The sequence below is a fragment of the Mustela nigripes genome, chromosome 3 (genome assembly GCF_022355385.1).
Source record: "Mustela nigripes isolate SB6536 chromosome 3, MUSNIG.SB6536, whole genome shotgun sequence".
Lineage (NCBI taxonomy): Eukaryota > Metazoa > Chordata > Mammalia > Carnivora > Mustelidae > Mustela > Mustela nigripes.
Genome location: NC_081559.1, coordinates 127,256,960 through 127,276,544, shown reverse-complemented (window position 1 = coordinate 127,276,544; position 19,585 = coordinate 127,256,960). Strand labels below are relative to the sequence as shown.

The following is a 19,585-nucleotide window of genomic DNA, read 5'->3' as shown; positions in this document are numbered from 1 at the left end:
ACCAGGAAAGGATTTTCCCAGAAAGGCTATTTTTTAAAAGATACTTAAAAGATGTCATGGAAAGAGAGAGAACCGGAAAAGTTACAACCACTGATTCGTCTAGTTGGTATTAATTTTTTTTTAATCTCCTGGGGAAAAATTAGAACACAGAAATTATTATCCATCTCCTCAACCTTAAAGGTTCTTTAAAAAATTTTTCTGCTTCTATTTACTTGACCAGGACAGTATTTCAGGCCCAAATTAATGAAAGGGGCACAAATGTATTCAAAATGTAAGTATTCTAAGGATACAACACTGCAGATTCTAAATTCCACCAGGAGTTGCCCTCCCTGAGCAAAATCTGTGAACGGAGATACCTGTGTCTTGTGCAGTAGAACTTACTCAGAAACTGAGGGATTTGCCTTTAACTTGAAGGACAATCCACTTAATCAGTCTTTTTTAGATACGCGCTTCAAAAGGACAAAACGAAGCTCTGTACTGTCCTTCTAGAAGGTTCTCACCCGCAGCCACCGTGCACGGAGACACATTCCGTTGTCTGCTCTCCTCCCAACCCCATGGTGCCACATCCCTGCCAAAAAGCTCCCAGTGCCCCCCACAGGCACAGAACCTGCCCACAAGGAGACGACACAGCTTCCTCTCCCACACCCCAGCCCCTACTTCTCAATGACACTGCGGCATTGGGGCGCCATCTCCGCACTATTTCCTAAGCCTTAGACTCTTCTCCCTCCTCCCCCTTTCACCCAGCCTCCTCTCAAGCCGGACTGATCCCTCACTTCTCACTGAAGCCATCATTTCCCCCAGCCCATCCCCGCCCCCCCAGACCTCCCACCTCACCCTCACTAAGAGTGGAGTGGAAGCTATTTCCAAAGCACACAGTGCTGATTCTTGCCGAGTGCCTTCCATGGCAGATGCCTGCCTACACCATCCACCCTGCTGCTCCCAGCAACCCCCCCCCACCCCAAACAAGCTGTTTCTGTCTCTCCTAAAGGGCAATATTATTGGGAACCTCAATATCTGGTAACTGTTCCCTAAAATCACAGAAATGAAGGGAAACAACTCTGACAATAGTTAACACTGCAATAAGTGTTTAAGTGATTTTTTTAAACTTTGCAACAAGCAATTCTGAACACTGGCCCAGTGATAATTTTTGTGTCCCCACCATGTCTCCACCACCATGTTAAATATTAAAAGATATTATTGCTAGTCTCGCTACATCTCAAACCAGGGAGGTAAATCTACCCTCATTTCCTCATTTTACTTCTTTAAGACTCTGTTTGCTGATTTATTTACAGAGAGAGAGAGAGAGAGAGAGAGAGAGAGAGAGGGAGTACGCGAGCAGGGGGAGGAGGAGAGGGAAAAAAATCTCAAGTCAACTCCAGGCTGCATGTAGAGTATGACACAGGGCTTAAGCCCAGGACCCTGAGATGATGACCTGAATCAAAATAAAGAGTTGGGCGCTCAACTGACTAAGCCACCTAGGCACCCCAGCCTACCCTCTTTTTAGGGAAAAAAACAAACAAAACAAACAAACCAAGGTCCTGAGGTTAAGCCACCTGCCCAAGCTCACAGGGCCAGTGGTTAGTGGTGTTTTCACTCAAAAGCTGCAGACTCCAAAGCCTGTACGCTTCTCTTCATGCTGGTGGTTCTGAGAATGGGACTGGGGCTCTGGGGTCCGTGCAATGGAATCTGCCTCCCTCTCATTCTCTCTAAACGAGCATAAGCAGACTCTTCTGAAGGCCCATAACTGGCACGCAGACTCTATGCAGCAGCAGATGTCAGAATCCAACATTTGAGAAAATGTAAAACAATGCTTTTCTTTTTTTGTTTTGTTTTGGGAAACAGTTGTTTTTCATTTAAAATTATTACTGATGTTAACACACAATGGCTTATTATTTTTAAAGTTTGAGACGCCTGGGTGGCTCACTCAGCTGGGTGACTGCCTTCCACTCAGGGCATGATCCTAGAGTCCCGGGATCGAGTCCCACATCAGGCTCCCTGCTGGGGTGGGGGGGATCTGCTTCTCCCTCTGACCCTCCACCCTCTTGTGCTCTCTCTTTCTCTCTCTAATAAACAAAATCATCAAAAATAATGAAATAAATAAAGTTTATTTATCTACTTATTTTTAAGTAATCTCTACATCCCACGTGGGACTTGAAATCACAACCCCAAAATCAAGAATCATACCCTCTTCCTATTAAGCTGCCCTGGCTTATAATTTTTACATTATCAACAAGTAAATATTTCAAACTGTCCTCAGTTTAAATCTAAGACAATAAATATCAACACATATAATCCACTAAACGAAAGATCTGTGGAGTCCTCAATAATTTTTAAGCATGTAAATGAGTTCGCAATGAAAAGGTTCAGGAGCTGAAATCCTTCCTTACTCTCTACTAAAAACAAATATAAGCTAGGTTTCTTTCTTCCCTTGTAAACTATACCAAATAATCAGGATAGTCTGGAGCTAGCACCACAAACTATGGCCACACTCCACAACAAACATTACAGTCCAATGAACTCGGCCTTTCTAACATTTTCCTTTGTTGACTCTTCAACAAAAAGTTAAATTCATCTTTAAAGATACTTCTGTGTGTTATATAACTAGAAAATACCTGTTCAGAGCCCATGAGACATTTAAAAGGCACAAGTTACATTTTTAAAAAGTGAAAAATTCAAGCTAAAAAAGCCAACCATCCTATCTGAATGTGCAAATTCAGCAAATCACATCACTGATTTCAACCTCATCTGGCCATTCCCCTGCTACACAGCATGGTTTTGAACCACCATTCTATCATATATGAAATGCAAAATAATTTCAGTAATTCTAAAGCAAAACATAATTAGATAGATATATTTGCTAGAGCTGAATGTGAGTCACTCACAGGGAGAGAGAGGTTTTTAGGATTATGCGGCAGCACTTCAAATCACCACATCATTATCCTCATCACACCTGTCAACATGGGCTAAAGGAGGGGAAATATTTGCACAAATCAAATTTAATGTTTCATAACTCAGGCTATATTTAATCATATTTAACCTGTTCCTTAAAAATAAAAAATTTTACTTTGTATTTACATGTGAAATGACATAATTATAAAGTAAGGTCCGTATTGCAGGAGATCAGAACGAAAGCCTGGAGGAGAATTAACATGAGTATACCCCATCAGCTGGCACTATGCTAAGCACATGGTATATATTAATTTCAACTACCTTTTGGGACAGGTACTCTCTCTCCTATTTTGCTGATAAAGAATCTGAGGTTCAGAGAGGTTAACTTAATGCCTGAGATCACCAAGCTAATAAGTAGCAGAGCTGAAATTCGCACACTTTCCTGACTATAAAGTTAATGCTTTTCACAAGATTTTATACCTCCCTAGAATTATTTTCAGAACTGAGTGCTTCGAAGTCTGAAGAGAATGAAATGAGAAGGCAAATACGACAGACAAAACATTTTTAAGGGCAACTGAACTTAAATAAAAACACCTCAAATGTACTTGTTTACAAACATCCCTAAAACAGTTCTGAGTTTGTCCATAATGGCATACCCAAGAACATGGCACTGGAGATAAAGGGAGCTATATCTCGTGTCCCCCAGAGTCTAGAACCTATGAAACCCTCCAGTCCTGAGCGACTCGAACGCCATGCGGACTCGCATCCATCCTCTGAAATGGCTGTGGGGATGTTCTATACTCTGAAAACTAGAGAAAGCTGGAGAAGATCAACAATTCCCACCTAGAGGTCATATTACAACCACAGGGGTATCTCCTTCAAACTGTGCTCGTCCTCCAGTGGAGCAAGAAGATGCTGGAACAAGAAGTCAGAACCATTGCTCCGGAAACATCCCTTATCCAATAAGATGCTTTCTGAGAAACAAGAAAAGAAAAATTCCTGGAAACGAAGTCACATTCATTTCTGCCCTAGAAAGCACCCCAGCTGGCTGGCCTCAGGGATGGCACTTTCAGTGAGTTCTGAAGAGGGGCATCTTGCCTTGAGATTGATAGAAGGGCAAACAAATTAGCAGGGTTCGATCTTCTCCACTAACTCCTCTGCACACATGTCCCCCCCTGAGGCTCTCTGCTTCCAGCCTCTTGCCAGATTGGCTTTCTCACCTCCCCTTTTACTTGGTGCAGGAGCCACAGGGCTCACAAGTCCTTTCTCATGGGCTGTAGGTTGGGCGTCTGCTCCCAGGGGAGACAGGGAGCAACTCTCTCCCAGGCAGCTCCCACTGACCTCGGGGGTCCTGCTGAGAATATCCCAGTGTGCCAGATCTCTAGGAGCAGTTTCCCCCAAAACCCCTATGTATTCTCGTGTCCCGGGTCCCTAGGAGACCTTCCTGATCTCCACTCTCCTGCTCCCACCAGGGCTGAGGCTTCAGAGTCTCTGTTGTAAACATCTCTCCACTAGGGCTACCCCACACAGATTTGTTTCCTGACCAAAACTTTCTACTTTCACATTGCTTTAATCTCTTCCTTTTCCACTCATCAATCCCCGGTGCAAACTGTCCTTGCAGCCCTGCACCAGAGGCTCAAGTTCAACTTCTGGTCCCCCAGGTTTCTGTGGACTGTCTAATCAATACCCCAAGCTCCCCCCACTGAAGCCTGAATTCCTTAGAACAGAACACAAGACCTCCACCATCTGGCGTGCCCTGTGGCAAGCTCCAGATCCCATGCTCTCAGTTATCACATCATCCCCAAACCAGAAATGCAGTCCTCAGCTCACTTTCCTGGCTAAGTCCTAGCCAAATGCCAACCACCCACATCCCCGGGTATTTCCTGTCTCTGGACACTTGTCACATAACCAAGTGTAGTCCTTTGGTAGACTTCTCCTTCCACACCGATTCTAAGTTCATTAAGAACAGCTCTAAGATCACCTCCTATGCCATCCAAACTTAAGTAGAAATCATGGTAGAAGACCTGTTTCTGAAGAGCGTGCAGAATGGTCTGTACCTATACAGATAACAATATAACTTCCCTAGACTGAGGGCACAAACACCAACATTTATAAGGGACAGACATCTCTGTGACTACAAGGGCTTGAAACGTAAATGTCCGCTTGTAAACTCGGTAGGACAACAAAAATGCCAGCTTACGAAAAGGAAGACTCCTGTTGTGGTGCTGGGTACCCAAATCTCTTAGAGATCAAACATTTTCTGCAGATTAATGTCGCCTATGATTTTCTACACTTTGCAATTTAAGTTCATACTAGCTGGTAAAATAAATCCAATAGCTGGTAAAATAAATATTACAGAAGAACATATTTTGAAGCTTCCCAGGGGGAAAAAAAAAACCATAATGTTCTAAAAGAGGTGGGAGGGACTGCCACAAACATGGAAAACTTTGCTGGAAACCAAGCTCTGGTGTGTTCTGAAACCAGACAGGCAAAGAGAAAGAACAGGAGTCCCACGTCCCTGTCCCCGCAGGCAGCGGCAACTCCCGCAAGCAGAGCCCCGGGATTAGGTATCTAGGACATGTCCGCAACACCCCCCCACAATGCCTGGGACAGAAGGATTTGAGATGCTCTGAGTCGGGGAACAAACACACAGGCCAGCGAGTGAGACACTCCCGGAGAAAACTGAGATTCTCGCACAGCTTACAAGATAAAAATGAAGGCACTCGTAACGAGAAAGCTTTCTGCGAAACTCGAAGGAAAATACCTAGTAGGGAAGGTTACCGTGTTACCCTTTCTACTGCGAGGCAGGCAGGATCCGAGTTCCCTTACCTGAGGCACAGGCACTTTCTGCGGGGTGTTCTGGGGTGATGGGTGGAGCTGTGCCCAAGGCTGGTGATGTGGGTGTGGGGGTGAAGACTGGTGGTGCAAGCCCGGGTGGGGCTGCATCGGTGGGCAGGTTGGCAACTGCTGGAAAGACGGCTGCTGCCCAGGATGCTGTTGGCCAGGCAGCAGTCGTTCCTGGATCGCTTGGGGATCTGCAAGGCCAACACCGGGACAACCGTTCGGTCTCATGTGCCCGGCCAACTCCCTCGGTGCTGAGGACATGCCCATAAACGGACGAGACGGTTGCAGGTTCCTGGGGCCCATATTCCTCTGTCCGATTCCCATGGCACCGGGGGGCTGGTGTGGCGGCTGAGGGTGGGGCATATTTGGATAACTGCCAACTTCCATCGGCATCCCGGCACTTCCGGGCCTGACCTGCGGAGGAGGAGTACCTGCCGGATTACTCATCGCTTTCATGGGTGACATGGGAGGTGGAGAGGCGTAAGTTCCCTGAGGCTGTGAAGGATGCATAGTTTGCGTGTTCATTTGGTTAAGTGAGCCGCTGGGGTGGATGGGCTGCTGGTGCATTAGTCCTTGACCACTGTTTGATGGGAATCCTACAGCATTGGGGTATCTTGGTACGGACTGATTCATTGGAGTATTATTTGTAAGGCCTAAATTTTGATTCATCCCTGTATTGTTAACTAATCCCTGATTTAGGTTACTGTAAGGATATCGAGAATACTGCCCTGAGTTGTTTATAGTAGGTGAGGGGACTGTCTGGCTCCGAGAACTAAAGGTAAGGGTCTGTGGCCTCACGGCCCCTTGCTGAGGAGGATTAGGGGAGAATCTGGGACTGTGGGCAACGGATTCTCCGTGGAGAGCAGTAGGGGGGTGATGGTGGAACTGCTGCACTGAGTGACGCAAGGAAGGCGCCATGCTGGGGCTCTGCGGGGGCACGTGGGACAGGTGGCCGGGGCCCGACGTGGCAATGAAAGGACTGCCCTGACTGAGGCTCTCCTGGCCTTGGGGAAACTGGCTCATCCTCTGCTGTGGCTGACCGTGCTGCTGCATGGAAAAATCCCCACGGGCCATGTAGCTGCCCATCTGCTGCAGGTGCTGAGGGTGGCCCTGCGCGGGGGGCCCCGATGGGGCGGGCTGGGGCGGCTGCGGCTGGGGCTGCTGCTGGTAGGGCGCCCGTATCTGGTCCGGCACCTGCACGGCCCGGGGGCCCCACATGGAGCCGCTGTCCACGAAAGACTGCCCGTGCCTCTCATTCTGCAGGCCAGGGTAGACTCCCATCTGACCGCCGCCACTGCCGCCGTGGGGGACCTGAGGGACCGGAGGGGCGTGATACTGCGAGTGAGGAGACGCGAGCCCGTTCCCAGGGGCGCTGCTCATCATCCTGTTTGGCTGATCCATCAGATGCATCTTTTGTTGCTCGTACTGATTATAGTGATCGAAATGGGTCAACTTCGTCTGATTCTGATTCGTGGAGGGGTGATGGAGGGACGGCTGCAAGGGGGCAAAGCCCTGGTCTATCGGCATTTGCTGACCCATGGGGTTCACGGGATTTTCAGGGTAACCACATTCTCCAAGGCCTTCGAGGCCTTCACTGAAGATATTCCCATCCTCGCCAAAAAGACTCATCATTCCCGGATCCGCCATCTTCTTCCAACACACGGCTCCCCCACACTACAGCTCAGGAGCTTGTCTGGGCTTCACCTCACCGAGGTGTCTGTCCTCAAAGCCTATAATCCTTAACTAATCTTCTTCATGTCATTCCGTATTTCTTTAATTCTCTTGGACCCTGCAGTGTCAGGCAAAGTCTGGATATAGGTCCTAGAAGAGAGCGGGGAGTGGGGGAGGGGGGGGGGGGGGGGGGGAGAAAGAAAACAAAGAATTAGGAACAAATGATAAAAACTGCCAGTATTTTACACATTTGAATTTGGTTTCCATCAACAATACTAATCTAGCCCCCTTGCTGAGCTGTATTTTATAAATCTAGTTCACTTTAAGAGAAACTCATTAGCTTCTACCAGAAGCATTATTATGATCGGTTACTTAGAAAGCAAGCAAAACACTAACCTTAACCTTAAATTAATCCATTCACTCCACTTCCTAGCGCTCCATTCTTGGATGGAACAGAACAAAAGAACACAACATGAAGCAGCGGCAGCTGCCACAGCAGGCAAGCAGATGCATGAATATAGCCAAGCAGCCCATCTGCTGAACTAAAGCCCTGGAAATGCTCTGGTTACCAACAGCCCGCCCTTAACCTTATTCCCCTGAGCAGTGTAATCAGATGAGCAGCCGCGGCACCGAGGGCTGTGAAAAGCTCAACTTAGTTAAATTGACTAGAGGATTATACAAATAGCAAAATCAGTCATTTCGTACAAATTAGATATTTTCGGCCCACATACATCTACGTGACAGCAACAGAGGTGTCAAACGAGAACATGTCCACGATGACGTTCGACAAGAGAGCGTCCGTGATGATGGTGGGAAGCATGCCCTCGAACAGTATAATAACCTCATAAATCCATTACGTTCAATGGCAGGGATATACAAGTTGCAGAAAGAGATCAAAATAAAAGTTTTCATTCTGCAAGAAGACCAATTTCACTCATGGCTCTGGGCCCAGCGTGTCCCCACTCTGCACTGGAGACTGAGAGGTCCGATCACAGGTCACGGTTCCCCAGCAGGTGCCAGACCGGGGGATGGACCCAGAGCCCATGTGACCGCTCAGAGAGACCCCAGCTGCATGGAGTTACTAGACGATGACTGTTCTCATCAGAAGAAACTGAAAACTCCTCCTTCCCCCGCCAAACCGGTCAAAACTGAAAATCACTTTAACGCAACAAAGTTCAAATTATCCATGCAGGCTTCCCTCTTGCCTTTTCCTCTTCAGAGATAAGGCAGGATGAGAGCCGTGGGAGAAAAGCAAGACCGTCAGCATCCTGTGTTTATGGCACCAGGTATATATGCTACCTACTGCTCTACATTTTATTTAAACGGTTCCTAAGAGATTTTGCACATCTGATTAAAATAAGCAGTTAAAGAATGCTTCACCAATCAAAAGAGGAAAGTGTTTTTGTCGAACGCTAATTAAATCAACAACCTAATAAAGAACTAATTCACATAGGAAAAATGTCCGAAATCTTAAACATCTTTGGAATTTAACTCATTTTTCCTCTTTCAGAAGTCTACGAAGCATTGTGATACTGCCCAACTTGAAAAAAGCAGTATCTTGCTGAAGAATTTCAAAAGTGATGTTAGAAACAGGCTCAGTCATAAATTCTACTGACACACTTCGATACCAGCATGGGAATGAAGAACGGGCAACCAGCACTGCTGAGAACTTACCGGTAAGAGAGAGAGGAAGAAAACCCAGTTCTGCCTGTCCTACTCTAACATATTCCTAACAAGGGGAGAATTTTGCTTACAGAAAACGTAAACAACATTCCTGTTCACTGTCAGAACTACAGACAGAACACCTGAGAAGGTCTGCAGGTCTGCAGTGTTCAGGTGACAGCTGTCAGCTAAAGTCAGAGGTCTCCTCACTCCGCCGCTAACTGCCATGAATTTTCTGATCGACTTTCTCCAAAACAGAGGTCAGAAGGGTGAAAATAAGGTGAGCATGAAAACCATTTTATTTACCGACATGCTGCTTTACTACATGACCACTTTCGAATCCAAAATAAAGAGACGCAGAAATCTTCAGTGCCAAATGCATCAAATATCTATAAACTGAATTTCCCTCTGAACAGCCTAAGCAGTCGGTCTTCATTTACTGAAGACCCATTCTAGCTTTCAAGGAACTAAATCTTACAGTGCACTTGCTAATAGCTTAAACTAGCCGTGCAGACTTACCACCTACCAAAGGAACCTTTCAAATTAGCTTAAGGAAGGTACCGTCTACTCATATGGACGGATGGCCTTGTTTCATAGGTTAACGGCTTCCCCCTCCAGGGTCCCCCACGCATCACAGGAGGCAATGCCACTGCGTGCATGGGGCTCCCCGCCAGCTCTGGGGGACAGGCACGGATGGGGAGGGGACGGCCTGGTCCACTGAGCCCAGAGGCACAGCCAGCCTGGAGCAGCAGCTGCAGGCGTTGACGTTGACGCTACTTTGTATTAACTTAAGGCTGAGCAGAAAGGAGAAAGAGAACCTGCCTACAGGCTCCGGAAGGGACAACACAGAACACTCACTGAGAGTAATCCTACCTGACGCATAGGCTTCCAGTTAGCCAATCTTTCCGACAAAGACTCACTCCATTTCCCAGCAGCAGGAAAAATGACAGCACTACCTGGTATCCAGCAAACGCACCACCCACCACAACTGAGCCCACCATCAGGTGAGCTCTGGGCACAGGCGTTCAGAAACTGCAGCTTGAGCCTGTCATTAGTGACCGCTCCTGCGTGCCGGGACGGCCACCACCACCCTTCTGCCCCTTTTCTGACCTCAAGACTTGGCTGGCGACTATGCTAGGAATCCATCTGGTAGCTGGATTTCATATTTCTGATCTGAGCTAATCTAATTAATTTATTTTGGTCTTTTTTAATTTGATCAAGTCCATTTGAATACCCACTTTCCTAAGTCACAGCTGCAACATATAATTTTGTTTCTATCAAAGATATTCATTTAGAACTCCTTTTTGGAGGCTGGCCGCTTCTCTACATTCAGTATCTACATTTTCTATATCTAGATAGATCAGTTATTCAATGAGCCATCAAACCAGAGCCATGTCATTTTAAATTTTGTAGTAGTCACATTTTAAAATTAACCAAAAAAGAATGAAATTATGTTTAATAATAAATTTTATTTAACCCAATATATGCAAAATATCACCACTTCATAAATGGATGAGACCGTTTACACTTTTTGATACAGAGTCTGAACCCAAAGTATGTATTTTATACTTGCAGCATATCTCAATTTCTACTGGCCACATTTCAAGAAAAAAATGTGTACTTGGGGACAGCAGCTACCATGCTGGACAGCATAGTTACAGATTATTGAAAAGAAGACTAGAAATTCAAGTTGTCAGTGGTCTCTAATAATTCTCATAATTATCACTCAGATAATAAATATTCAAGTTGTCTTTATGTTTGATTTGGCTTTAAATAAAAAATCAAGCTAAATCCCAAATCGCATTTACTTATTCAAAATACATGTACTGAGTACCTACAACGATTTAGCCACTGGTCTAGGTACCAGAGATATATCAGCGAATAAAAACAAACAAAATTCCCTTTATCCTCATGGAACTCATCTGTAAATGATGACACTTAGAGAAGAAAGATTCGGAGGTAATGAAAATTTAGGATAACATTTTACAAAATATTTCTTGGGAATTTATAATGACAAGTGTTTTAACTATGTGTGATATTAGATAGTAAACAGTACGGAAGCATACAGTGAAAGCATAATAATGTAAGTTTCCACGGAGTGCCCTACTGGGCACGGGGTATTTTCTGAGACAAGAATGACAGTGCAGAAAGTGCATGCACGTCTGGGGGTGAAGAGGGGCCCAACGAGACAGCTCAAGCAAGAGAATCGCCCGCCTGCAATAGAGACCTCACTGTGAAACCTGTTATGAAAATCTGAGAATTAGCAAGTACTTTGGGGACCTTCTAATCCAAACCCCTATTCCTCTAACAGATTAAAGAACCCTTTTATAGACTAAGAGAAGTAAACGTCTTCTAAAAAATATTTTCATGACTAACAATATCCAAAGACGAAAGAGAGATGTATGGAAGAAATGGCAGCTTACTAGTAAGAGTAAATTACTAAAGGCCTAAATTGGGGTCTGTTTTGTTCAGATAAGTCACTAAATTGCTGACACCAACAAACAGAAGAGAGTTTCCTTTCAGACAAATGTTTTTAATTATACTATTTATAATTTTAAGGAAGCAACCACCTATTAGCACCATATTGAGGCTCCTGGTTGATTCTTGGGGGGGAATAAGCAGGATGAAAACCGGCAGATCCTACAAAACAAGTAAGCCGCATGCAGAGGACCAGGGATGAAAGCAAGAGGCGTACAACAAGCCACGAAGAAAGAAATAAGTTGTGCAAAAATATATATTAATATCTTGAAGTGAATTTCTGACCACCTCAAACTTACATAAAAGATGAATGCTTAACTCCGCTGCTCTTCCCAGAGTAATACGGCAGTTCTCCAGCCAAGCTTCAATGTGGTATCACAGTGCCTGGGAAGCCGTATTTTCCACAGTCCAGCCACCTCTTATCCAATTGTGTAAGTAGAGTGCTACTCTGGGGCCAACTTTTTTCATAAATAGCCAACATATATGGGCAAGTGTGGGATCAAAGAATAACTGCCTTTTAGATGATGAAGACTATTTTGTGTTCTGTAGCCTGATTTGTAATTGTTCTTTTTAAGTCTCTTCCCCCCCACCTCCAAAGAGCCTGAGACATGTAACGCGACTGTGACAGTGATTCTTGGGATTGGGTAAAGCATGTATCAGCATTTCTGTGGCAAAGTCTAGCAGCTGGAAAAAGACATGTAACCACCCGCAGTACAACCTGGGAAGAGGCCTCTCCATCATCAAGGTTACAAATCATATCAAAAACAGGGAGAATCCATGAGCCGATGGGTGAACACACACACGATAAAGGACTCCGCACCGCTGAGTATTCATATTCATGGATCTGCTATATCATGAGGCCTGTGGACAGTGATGCCCGCTAATGGCCCCCAAGAGCCACTTGGAAAAGAGAAAGTCTACCCAGGCCAATGTTCGCCATGGGAGAAGGTATCCAACAGAAATTCCCCCAAGTCAGAAACATCAGTTGATCCCAAGTCCATTCTAGATTTCCCTCATGGATCAATTGGTGCCCCTTCGGAAGCCCCCACCCCCCACCCAGGGAAAGACCACATTTTCTTCCTCATTAGTATGTTCAGGCAATGCCAATATGCTATGGATGGACTATCCCACACAACAGCCACGAGCCACATGTTACTATTTAAATTAATTAAAACTAAATAAAATTTAACATTCAGGAACTCAGTCACACAAGTTACATTTCCAGTGCTCGCTGTGCATATATGCACAGTGCATACACGGAACATTTCTGTCATCGCAGAAACACCTATGGACAGCACTACTACATATTTCTTGTTAGAGGTAACCTTTTTAGACAAACACCATATTAGATAGTAGAAATTTTCTTTGATGAAAAATATTTTCTCCTGTTCAGAGTTCAAAGCATTCCTTCAAAGGTCCATACCTACCCCTTGTAATGAAATTTATAGTGCCTATTCCATTTAACACATTTTATGTTAATTAGCTATTTTTCAACCTATAAAATTTCTTTGTGTTATATCACCCAACATATATTTCTATTTCTTAATGAATTAATTTTTGTTATGTTAAGAATGAGTCTCAACTATACAAAATACAACCCTTAAGAATAATAAATTTCAAAATCCTTTTCACTTATAATTGCCATATTACCATTGCCCTTTAATAAAGTGTTTGCAAGCTTAAGTTTTATAACCAAGAATCTATGTAACTATAGAGTAAGGCTACTATTTTCCTTATGGGCTTTGTATATTACTTTCATTCACGATTTTATTGGAATTGAAAAAAATATAGAAAAAACAAAAAGGACTTGAAGTCCTTCAGAAGATCTATGCTGGTCCAAGCACCCTATGAAAAATTTTTTTAAAATAATTTTTAAAAAGGTAAAATTGCATTTACAGTTGGCTTCCATTTATAACACTAGATAATCTCCCAATTTTCTGGTATCAACTGAAGAGATACATTTTGTACAGGAAAAACTATGCTCAGAACTGACGTTGTATGAAGTGATGGTGGGCTTCACACCGGCATTCATTCATTCATTCATTTCATTCATTTAAAAAATATTTAATGAGTGCCTACCCTGTTTAATGCATTTACCAGACCTCAGGGACAGAGAGTTGAACAGGACAGGCATGGCCCCTTCCCCGTGCAGCTTGCTATTCTAATAAATGCCCCTTGGATGGCCTGCATATCCCAGCCACCAACCAACCTGCTAACCTGGCCTGCCTAATATCCCACAAGTGCACTTCTCTTGGTTCACACCGCCTCTGATGAAGTCAGGCCTTCGTGTGTTAGTCAAGGACAGAACATGAAAGGCTGACTGTTTCTCCCAAGTCCAGTCTCGACAAGTTCACCCAGCTGACAGAATGATCTTCCAAAACACAAAACACATCATCTTTCTCCCCTGATTAAAATCCTTGAAGGAGTTTCCACAATTCGCATCAAGTCCAAATGCTCCAGCATGGGGGAAGGCACTTCATAATCGGATCTCTGTCAACCTCCATTCTAACCCCCAAACTCCCCAAGCACAAATACCTGGGCTGGGTCTATCAAACCACGGGAAGTTTACCAACAAGCAAACATTGACTTCCTCACACCTTCCTTGCCTCCCCACCAGCCTCCTTACCCCTCCATCCTCACCCCATCACTATCCAGTCTGCCATCTTTTTCCTCTCAGTTCCTTTGTTACCACCTTTGTGGGGAAACTTCCTGACTCTCAGCCCTTCTCCTCCTCTGGCTGATTTGGAAGTCCTCCCTAGTATTTGCACTGCACTGGGGAAAGGGCTACAAAACCACTCAGCACAGTCGCTCTCCTCTGTTTCCTTTGCCATTTTTGAAGGGGGTCCCAGAAGTGCGGGCACTTCCTAGGAGCTGCTGAGAGATGCAGAATCCTGGGGTCCTAACCCAGACCTCCTGACCCAGAATCTGCATTTTATTAACATGCACCCCGTTGATGCCTACGCAGATGAAAATTTGGGAAGTCCTGCTCTCAAGACTCAGGCCCTCCAGCAGCTGTGGCTCTCAGTGCTCCTCAATCAACACGACAATGAATAACCAACAATGAATAACTCATCCCAAAGAATTACAAAGCAAGTAATACAAAGTTGTACTATCTTACTGTTTGGGAAAGGTAGTCCTGGCATTCCTGACCAACAAAGAAACAAGACTAATGCTGACCTCATCCAGAGAATTATGAGGACTCCTTAGTGACAAATTTTAATTTGCAATGGTTTACAAGGACTGGGCTCTAAAAGTGGCTTAATTTTAAAGATACATCCATCTGCTTGCCAATCATTTTACATGACCCGCCCCCCAAAACTGCAGTTAACATTGATAGCTAACGCCGTGTTACCTAACACACTATTTCACAGGTTTCTTGCAGAAATCTTTCAGTTATTTCTACATAAATTTGAGAGTCTGCATATTCTGAACTGCTTTTCAGATAAAGATGGTTCTTTTTTCTATATAATGTTACTGTATAATACATGGATGTCCTGCTGATCACAAACCATGGGGCCAGTGGTTTCCTCCAAGGCAATCCATGAAACAGCACTCAGCTAACAGTTCATACCAAGTGCATGGCAACAACACTAATTTTTTTTTTCTAAACTGGCCAAAAGGTACATACTGTCCTATAAATAAGTTGTGCCACTACACCACAAGAATCCTGGAAATCAATGTCCCGTAGAGAACAAGCTTTATGCCCTGCAATTCCACACTGAATTATCACTCTGAAATTATCTCCTTCAAAGACTAAGCCCACTGAGAAGGCAGCCAGCAGACAGCTAACCTGCTTGTCCCACCACAAGACATAAGAACAAGTCCATAGTGACCTTCCTTCCATACACAACTTTGCATGGCCCAGCAAAAGACCAGTACATTCTAAAAGCACTGAAAGTATTCAACATAATAAGGCAAAAGAAATGAGAACAAACACCTATAAACATATCTGTACACACCATATCCATATATGTAAACAAGATATGTATCTCTGTAAAATATGTGAATCTACCCCATCTTCTTAATGCTATCTTAACTGTATTACAGACAAGGAGGAAACCAAACAGAAAAAGGTCCACAAATAGATAAATGATAATTTTTTTAGTGTAATTTATCTGGGACAGGGAAAAACTAAACTTCAGAAAAGTATTTGAATCCACCTAGCAAGGATGTTTATTGGACAGACTAATGGAAGAGTAATACGAATTTTACAAAATTTGGTGACTGCTGGGTACATCTAGCTTAATACTGTAAAATATCCTGGCATACTTTAAACAAACAAAACATGGGTGATCTATAAAGGCAAATATGTCACATGTTTATTAGCCTATTTGAAAATATATTTCCCTATTCGCTCTATCTAGACCTATTTCAAGCAACTGACTACACACACACACACACACACACACACACACACCCCATCAGGGTGAGAAGAGAATAGGAGGAGGGAAGGAAGGAGCTGCCTAGGGCCACCCTCTGTCCAGGGGCGCCCTGCTTGTCACAAACCCTTATAAAGCTGATCCTGAACCACTGAGAGATGCCACAGGGGGACACAGGCTACAGTGCTGAGGGACTTTAATAAAAAAAAAAAAAAAAAAAAGGCAGCCAACTGCTCTTGTAAGAACTGTGTTTTCTGTATACTTACTACAGCTGTCACTGATTAACTGATCTGGCAACTTCCTACATTCTTTTTCATTTTCAAGGGTTCTAAAAAGTTGAAAAGAGGATCTTGTCTCATCTGCCAGGGGGAGTTTAAAAACTCCCAATTCTGTACCCAACTCTGCCTGGTCTGAAATGCAGAGAGAGAAAGGTTGTAGTAAACAGTGTTCTCTGATACACACTACTAACATTCTTTTCCTTAGCAGAGGGGGAAAAGAACCTTTGGCAATATCCCAGCTGAAAATAATTTATCATCTCTGCTAGAGAGGAGCACATGTGAGGAGAAGCCTTATCCATCATGAAGAACCTCAGCACAGACACGGGCCAAGTGTCACAGGACGCGGGTAGAGGTCACATGGGAACCTGGAAGGTTTTTTTAAAAAAAGGAATTTCATGCAAAAGAGGAATACACAGGACTTTGAAAATCCAAATTTCTATCAGGGAAGCAAGTGATATAAAAGTGACAAGGAGCTGTAAAGGAAAGCTGAGGAGGTCCTTGGAAAAGCGTCACAAAAAAAGTTATTTTGGAAAACTGCACATGCTCTCAGAAAGGTGAGTCTAAAGGGGGAAAAGGAAGAAAACAAATGTCACTTATTCAGTAACTACATTAAATCTCTATTTCAATATAAATTATACCAACAAAGGAAATGGAACTAAGGCTGGAATACATAATAAACAGCTTCACATCCATTATATCGTGATATTCTGACTTATAACAAGATTGGAAACGTTTTTTTCTGTGCCTCTGCCACTTATAAATGTAAGTTGGTTCTACAATGCCACCATCATCACAACTATTTGATAACCAAAACCATTACCAAAAACTATTCCAGGGATGCCTGGGTGGCTCAGTCATTAAGCGTCTCTGCCTGTGGCTCAGGTCGTGATTCCAGGGTCCTGGGATCAAGTCCCACATCGGGCTCCTTACCCAGCAGGGAGTCTGCTGCTCTCCCTGCTTGTGCTCTTTTCTCTGACAAATAAATAATTATTTTTAATTAAAAAAAAAAAAACTGGGGCGCCTGGGTGGCTCAGTGGGTTAAAGCCTCTGCCTTAAACGCAGGTCATGATCCCAGGATCGTGGGATCAAGCCCCACATGGGGCTCTCTGCTCAGTGGGGAGCCTATTTCCCTTCCTCTCTCTCCTCCTGCCTCTCTGCCTACTTGGGATCTCTGTCTGTCAAATAAATAAATAAAATCTTTTTTAAAAATTTTAAAAAACTATTCTAAAATATAACAACTTATAATCAAAACCATCAATTTCAAGCAGCTAAACAAGCCCGATATATCTTTTTTTTAAGATTTTGTTTATTTATTTGAGAGAGAAAATGAGACACAGAGCATGAGCAGAGGGGGGAGGAGCAGAGAGGGAGAAGCAGACTCCACACTGAGCAGGGAGTCCCCGATGCAGTGGGGCTAGATCCTAGGACCCTGAAATCATGATCTGAGCCAAAGGCAGACACATAACCAACTAAGACACCCAGGTACCCAAGTCTGATACACCTTTTAGCCAAGTTAAACGTCTTCATATTTGCACGTGATAAAGGACAACAGTTTTCTCCATAAACTCTACAATTCAACTTTACATTTTCCTGCGTCCACAGCAAAGGCTCAACACTAAACAAGCCCTTCTCCTTGTTAACCCAGAAGTTTTCTGAGCTTCCTTCCCCAGCTAGCTGAGCACTGTGCGCAAAATGAAATATCTTTTATACAATTCTAAGCAAATTCATTCAGAACCCAAATCTGTCCCCCCATCAAATTACAATACATTCTGCAACAAATTCCTGTATTATTTTACTGCAGCACCATACTATTCTACGTTGCTGAAAGCTGACTGTAATGGCCACTTCTGCCTCAAATATTTCCCCTAAAACTCATTCAATGAAACATATCTCAGGTTAAGTAATTTTTACATGAGTGTACAAGATGCCTGATACTAAGCTGTTGTTCTAACTGGTAGGTAAACTTTATATTTCAGATTGAAAAGGGATCCCACTGATGTAGTTGGGAATTTCTACTTTGTGTTCGTTTTGATTAGAGATCAATATTAAGTTCACCTCGAGTGAGCAGGTAAAAGACACTGTAACATGTTTAAAACAAACAAAAAAAGGCACAGTGAGAAGAGGAGCTACTACCAGGTGAGACATTTATTTCACATAATGAGGATGATCAAGATAATTTAAGGTCACCAATAAGATCTTATCATTGAAATTTATACTTGGTTTAATCCAAAATTACAAAAAGAACAGACACCTATCTACCCACCTGTAAAATACAGAGCTTTCTAAGGCCTCAGACTGCTGCACCCACCCATCGGTACGGCTTTTCCGAGTTTAACTAGTATACATCATTTGCCAATAAAATCATGGTGCAGGTAAGGAAATGAAAACAGTTAAATTTCATCAGCAATACACACGTCATATTACACCTACCCACATTGTTCATGTTCTTGCCCCATATTCATTATATCTCTAAACACACCCAAGTCCCATGCCACTTCTCAGAAATAATTTGAAAATATTCTCAGTTTCTCCTCTAAAGCAATTCCGCAGAACATAAAGTTTTTAGTCTAACCACGCTACCAAGAGTACAATGCCTTTAAAAACCAGTGGCTATGACAAACACATCTCCAATCTCTTAAAACAGCCTTACAGACTATGTATATAAATCAGAGCATCACACCACATAGAGTACTGCCGTGCACTACGTCTTCCAGACTGCCGTGAACACCTAGAAAGGGCACAAAGTGCTCCAGAAGACCACAGACCTCACACTGTACCTCAAAAGTGAATGCACAGGGGCGCCTGGGTGGCTCAGTGGGTTAAGCCGCTGCCTTTGGCTCAGGTCATGATCTCAGGGTCCTGGGATTGAGTCCCACATGGGGCTCTCTGCTCAGCAGGGAGCCTACTTCCCTCTTTCTCTCTCTGCCTGCCTCTCTATCTACTTGTGATTTCTCTCTGTCAAATAAATAAATAAAATCTTTAAAATGCAAACTATTAACCTAAATAAATAAATAAATAAATAAATAAAAGTGAACGCACAAGCCCTCCATGCCTGGGTTGGACAGCTGTCAAGATCAACGTCCCTTAGCACTAAAACTAAAACAGGGAGATTAAAGATTGTTTCTCACCATGGTAAAGAGAAGAGCTTCAAAATACCATTTCATATTTCAAATTGCTGAGATAATCAGTATTCAAATAATTGTTATCAGTTGCATACAAACTTGGTAGTTAGCAGCTTCTAACCTATCAGAATCAACTTTCTTGTAGAATGAATTTAAATTTTGTTACTTTTAATTTTTTGATTTTGCAAATATCTTTCATTTGAATAAATGATTTCCTGTTGAAACGTTAACTTGCAAATATAAAAAATATTTCAATACTTCT

The 19,585-nt window shown here is 43.4% G+C and overlaps 1 protein-coding gene across 8 annotated transcripts in view; it reads right to left on the bottom strand.

The window, feature by feature from the left end:
- The window catches only part of CHD7 (chromodomain helicase DNA binding protein 7), a 186,685-nt gene that overhangs the window by 116,617 nt on the left and 50,483 nt on the right, over positions 1-19,585 (bottom strand). For 6 of the 8 annotated variants that reach the window (XM_059394627.1, XM_059394625.1, XM_059394626.1 and 3 more), the window contains one exon: positions 5,719-7,554. The exons of 1 other annotated variant lie outside the window; for it this stretch is intronic. In XM_059394627.1, the coding sequence (XP_059250610.1) occupies positions 5,719-7,380 (1,662 nt within the window). In that variant the 5' untranslated portion in view covers positions 7,381-7,554. The remainder of the gene's footprint in view (positions 1-5,718; positions 7,555-19,585) is intronic. One more of the 8 variants, XM_059394628.1, reaches the window with a different exon arrangement.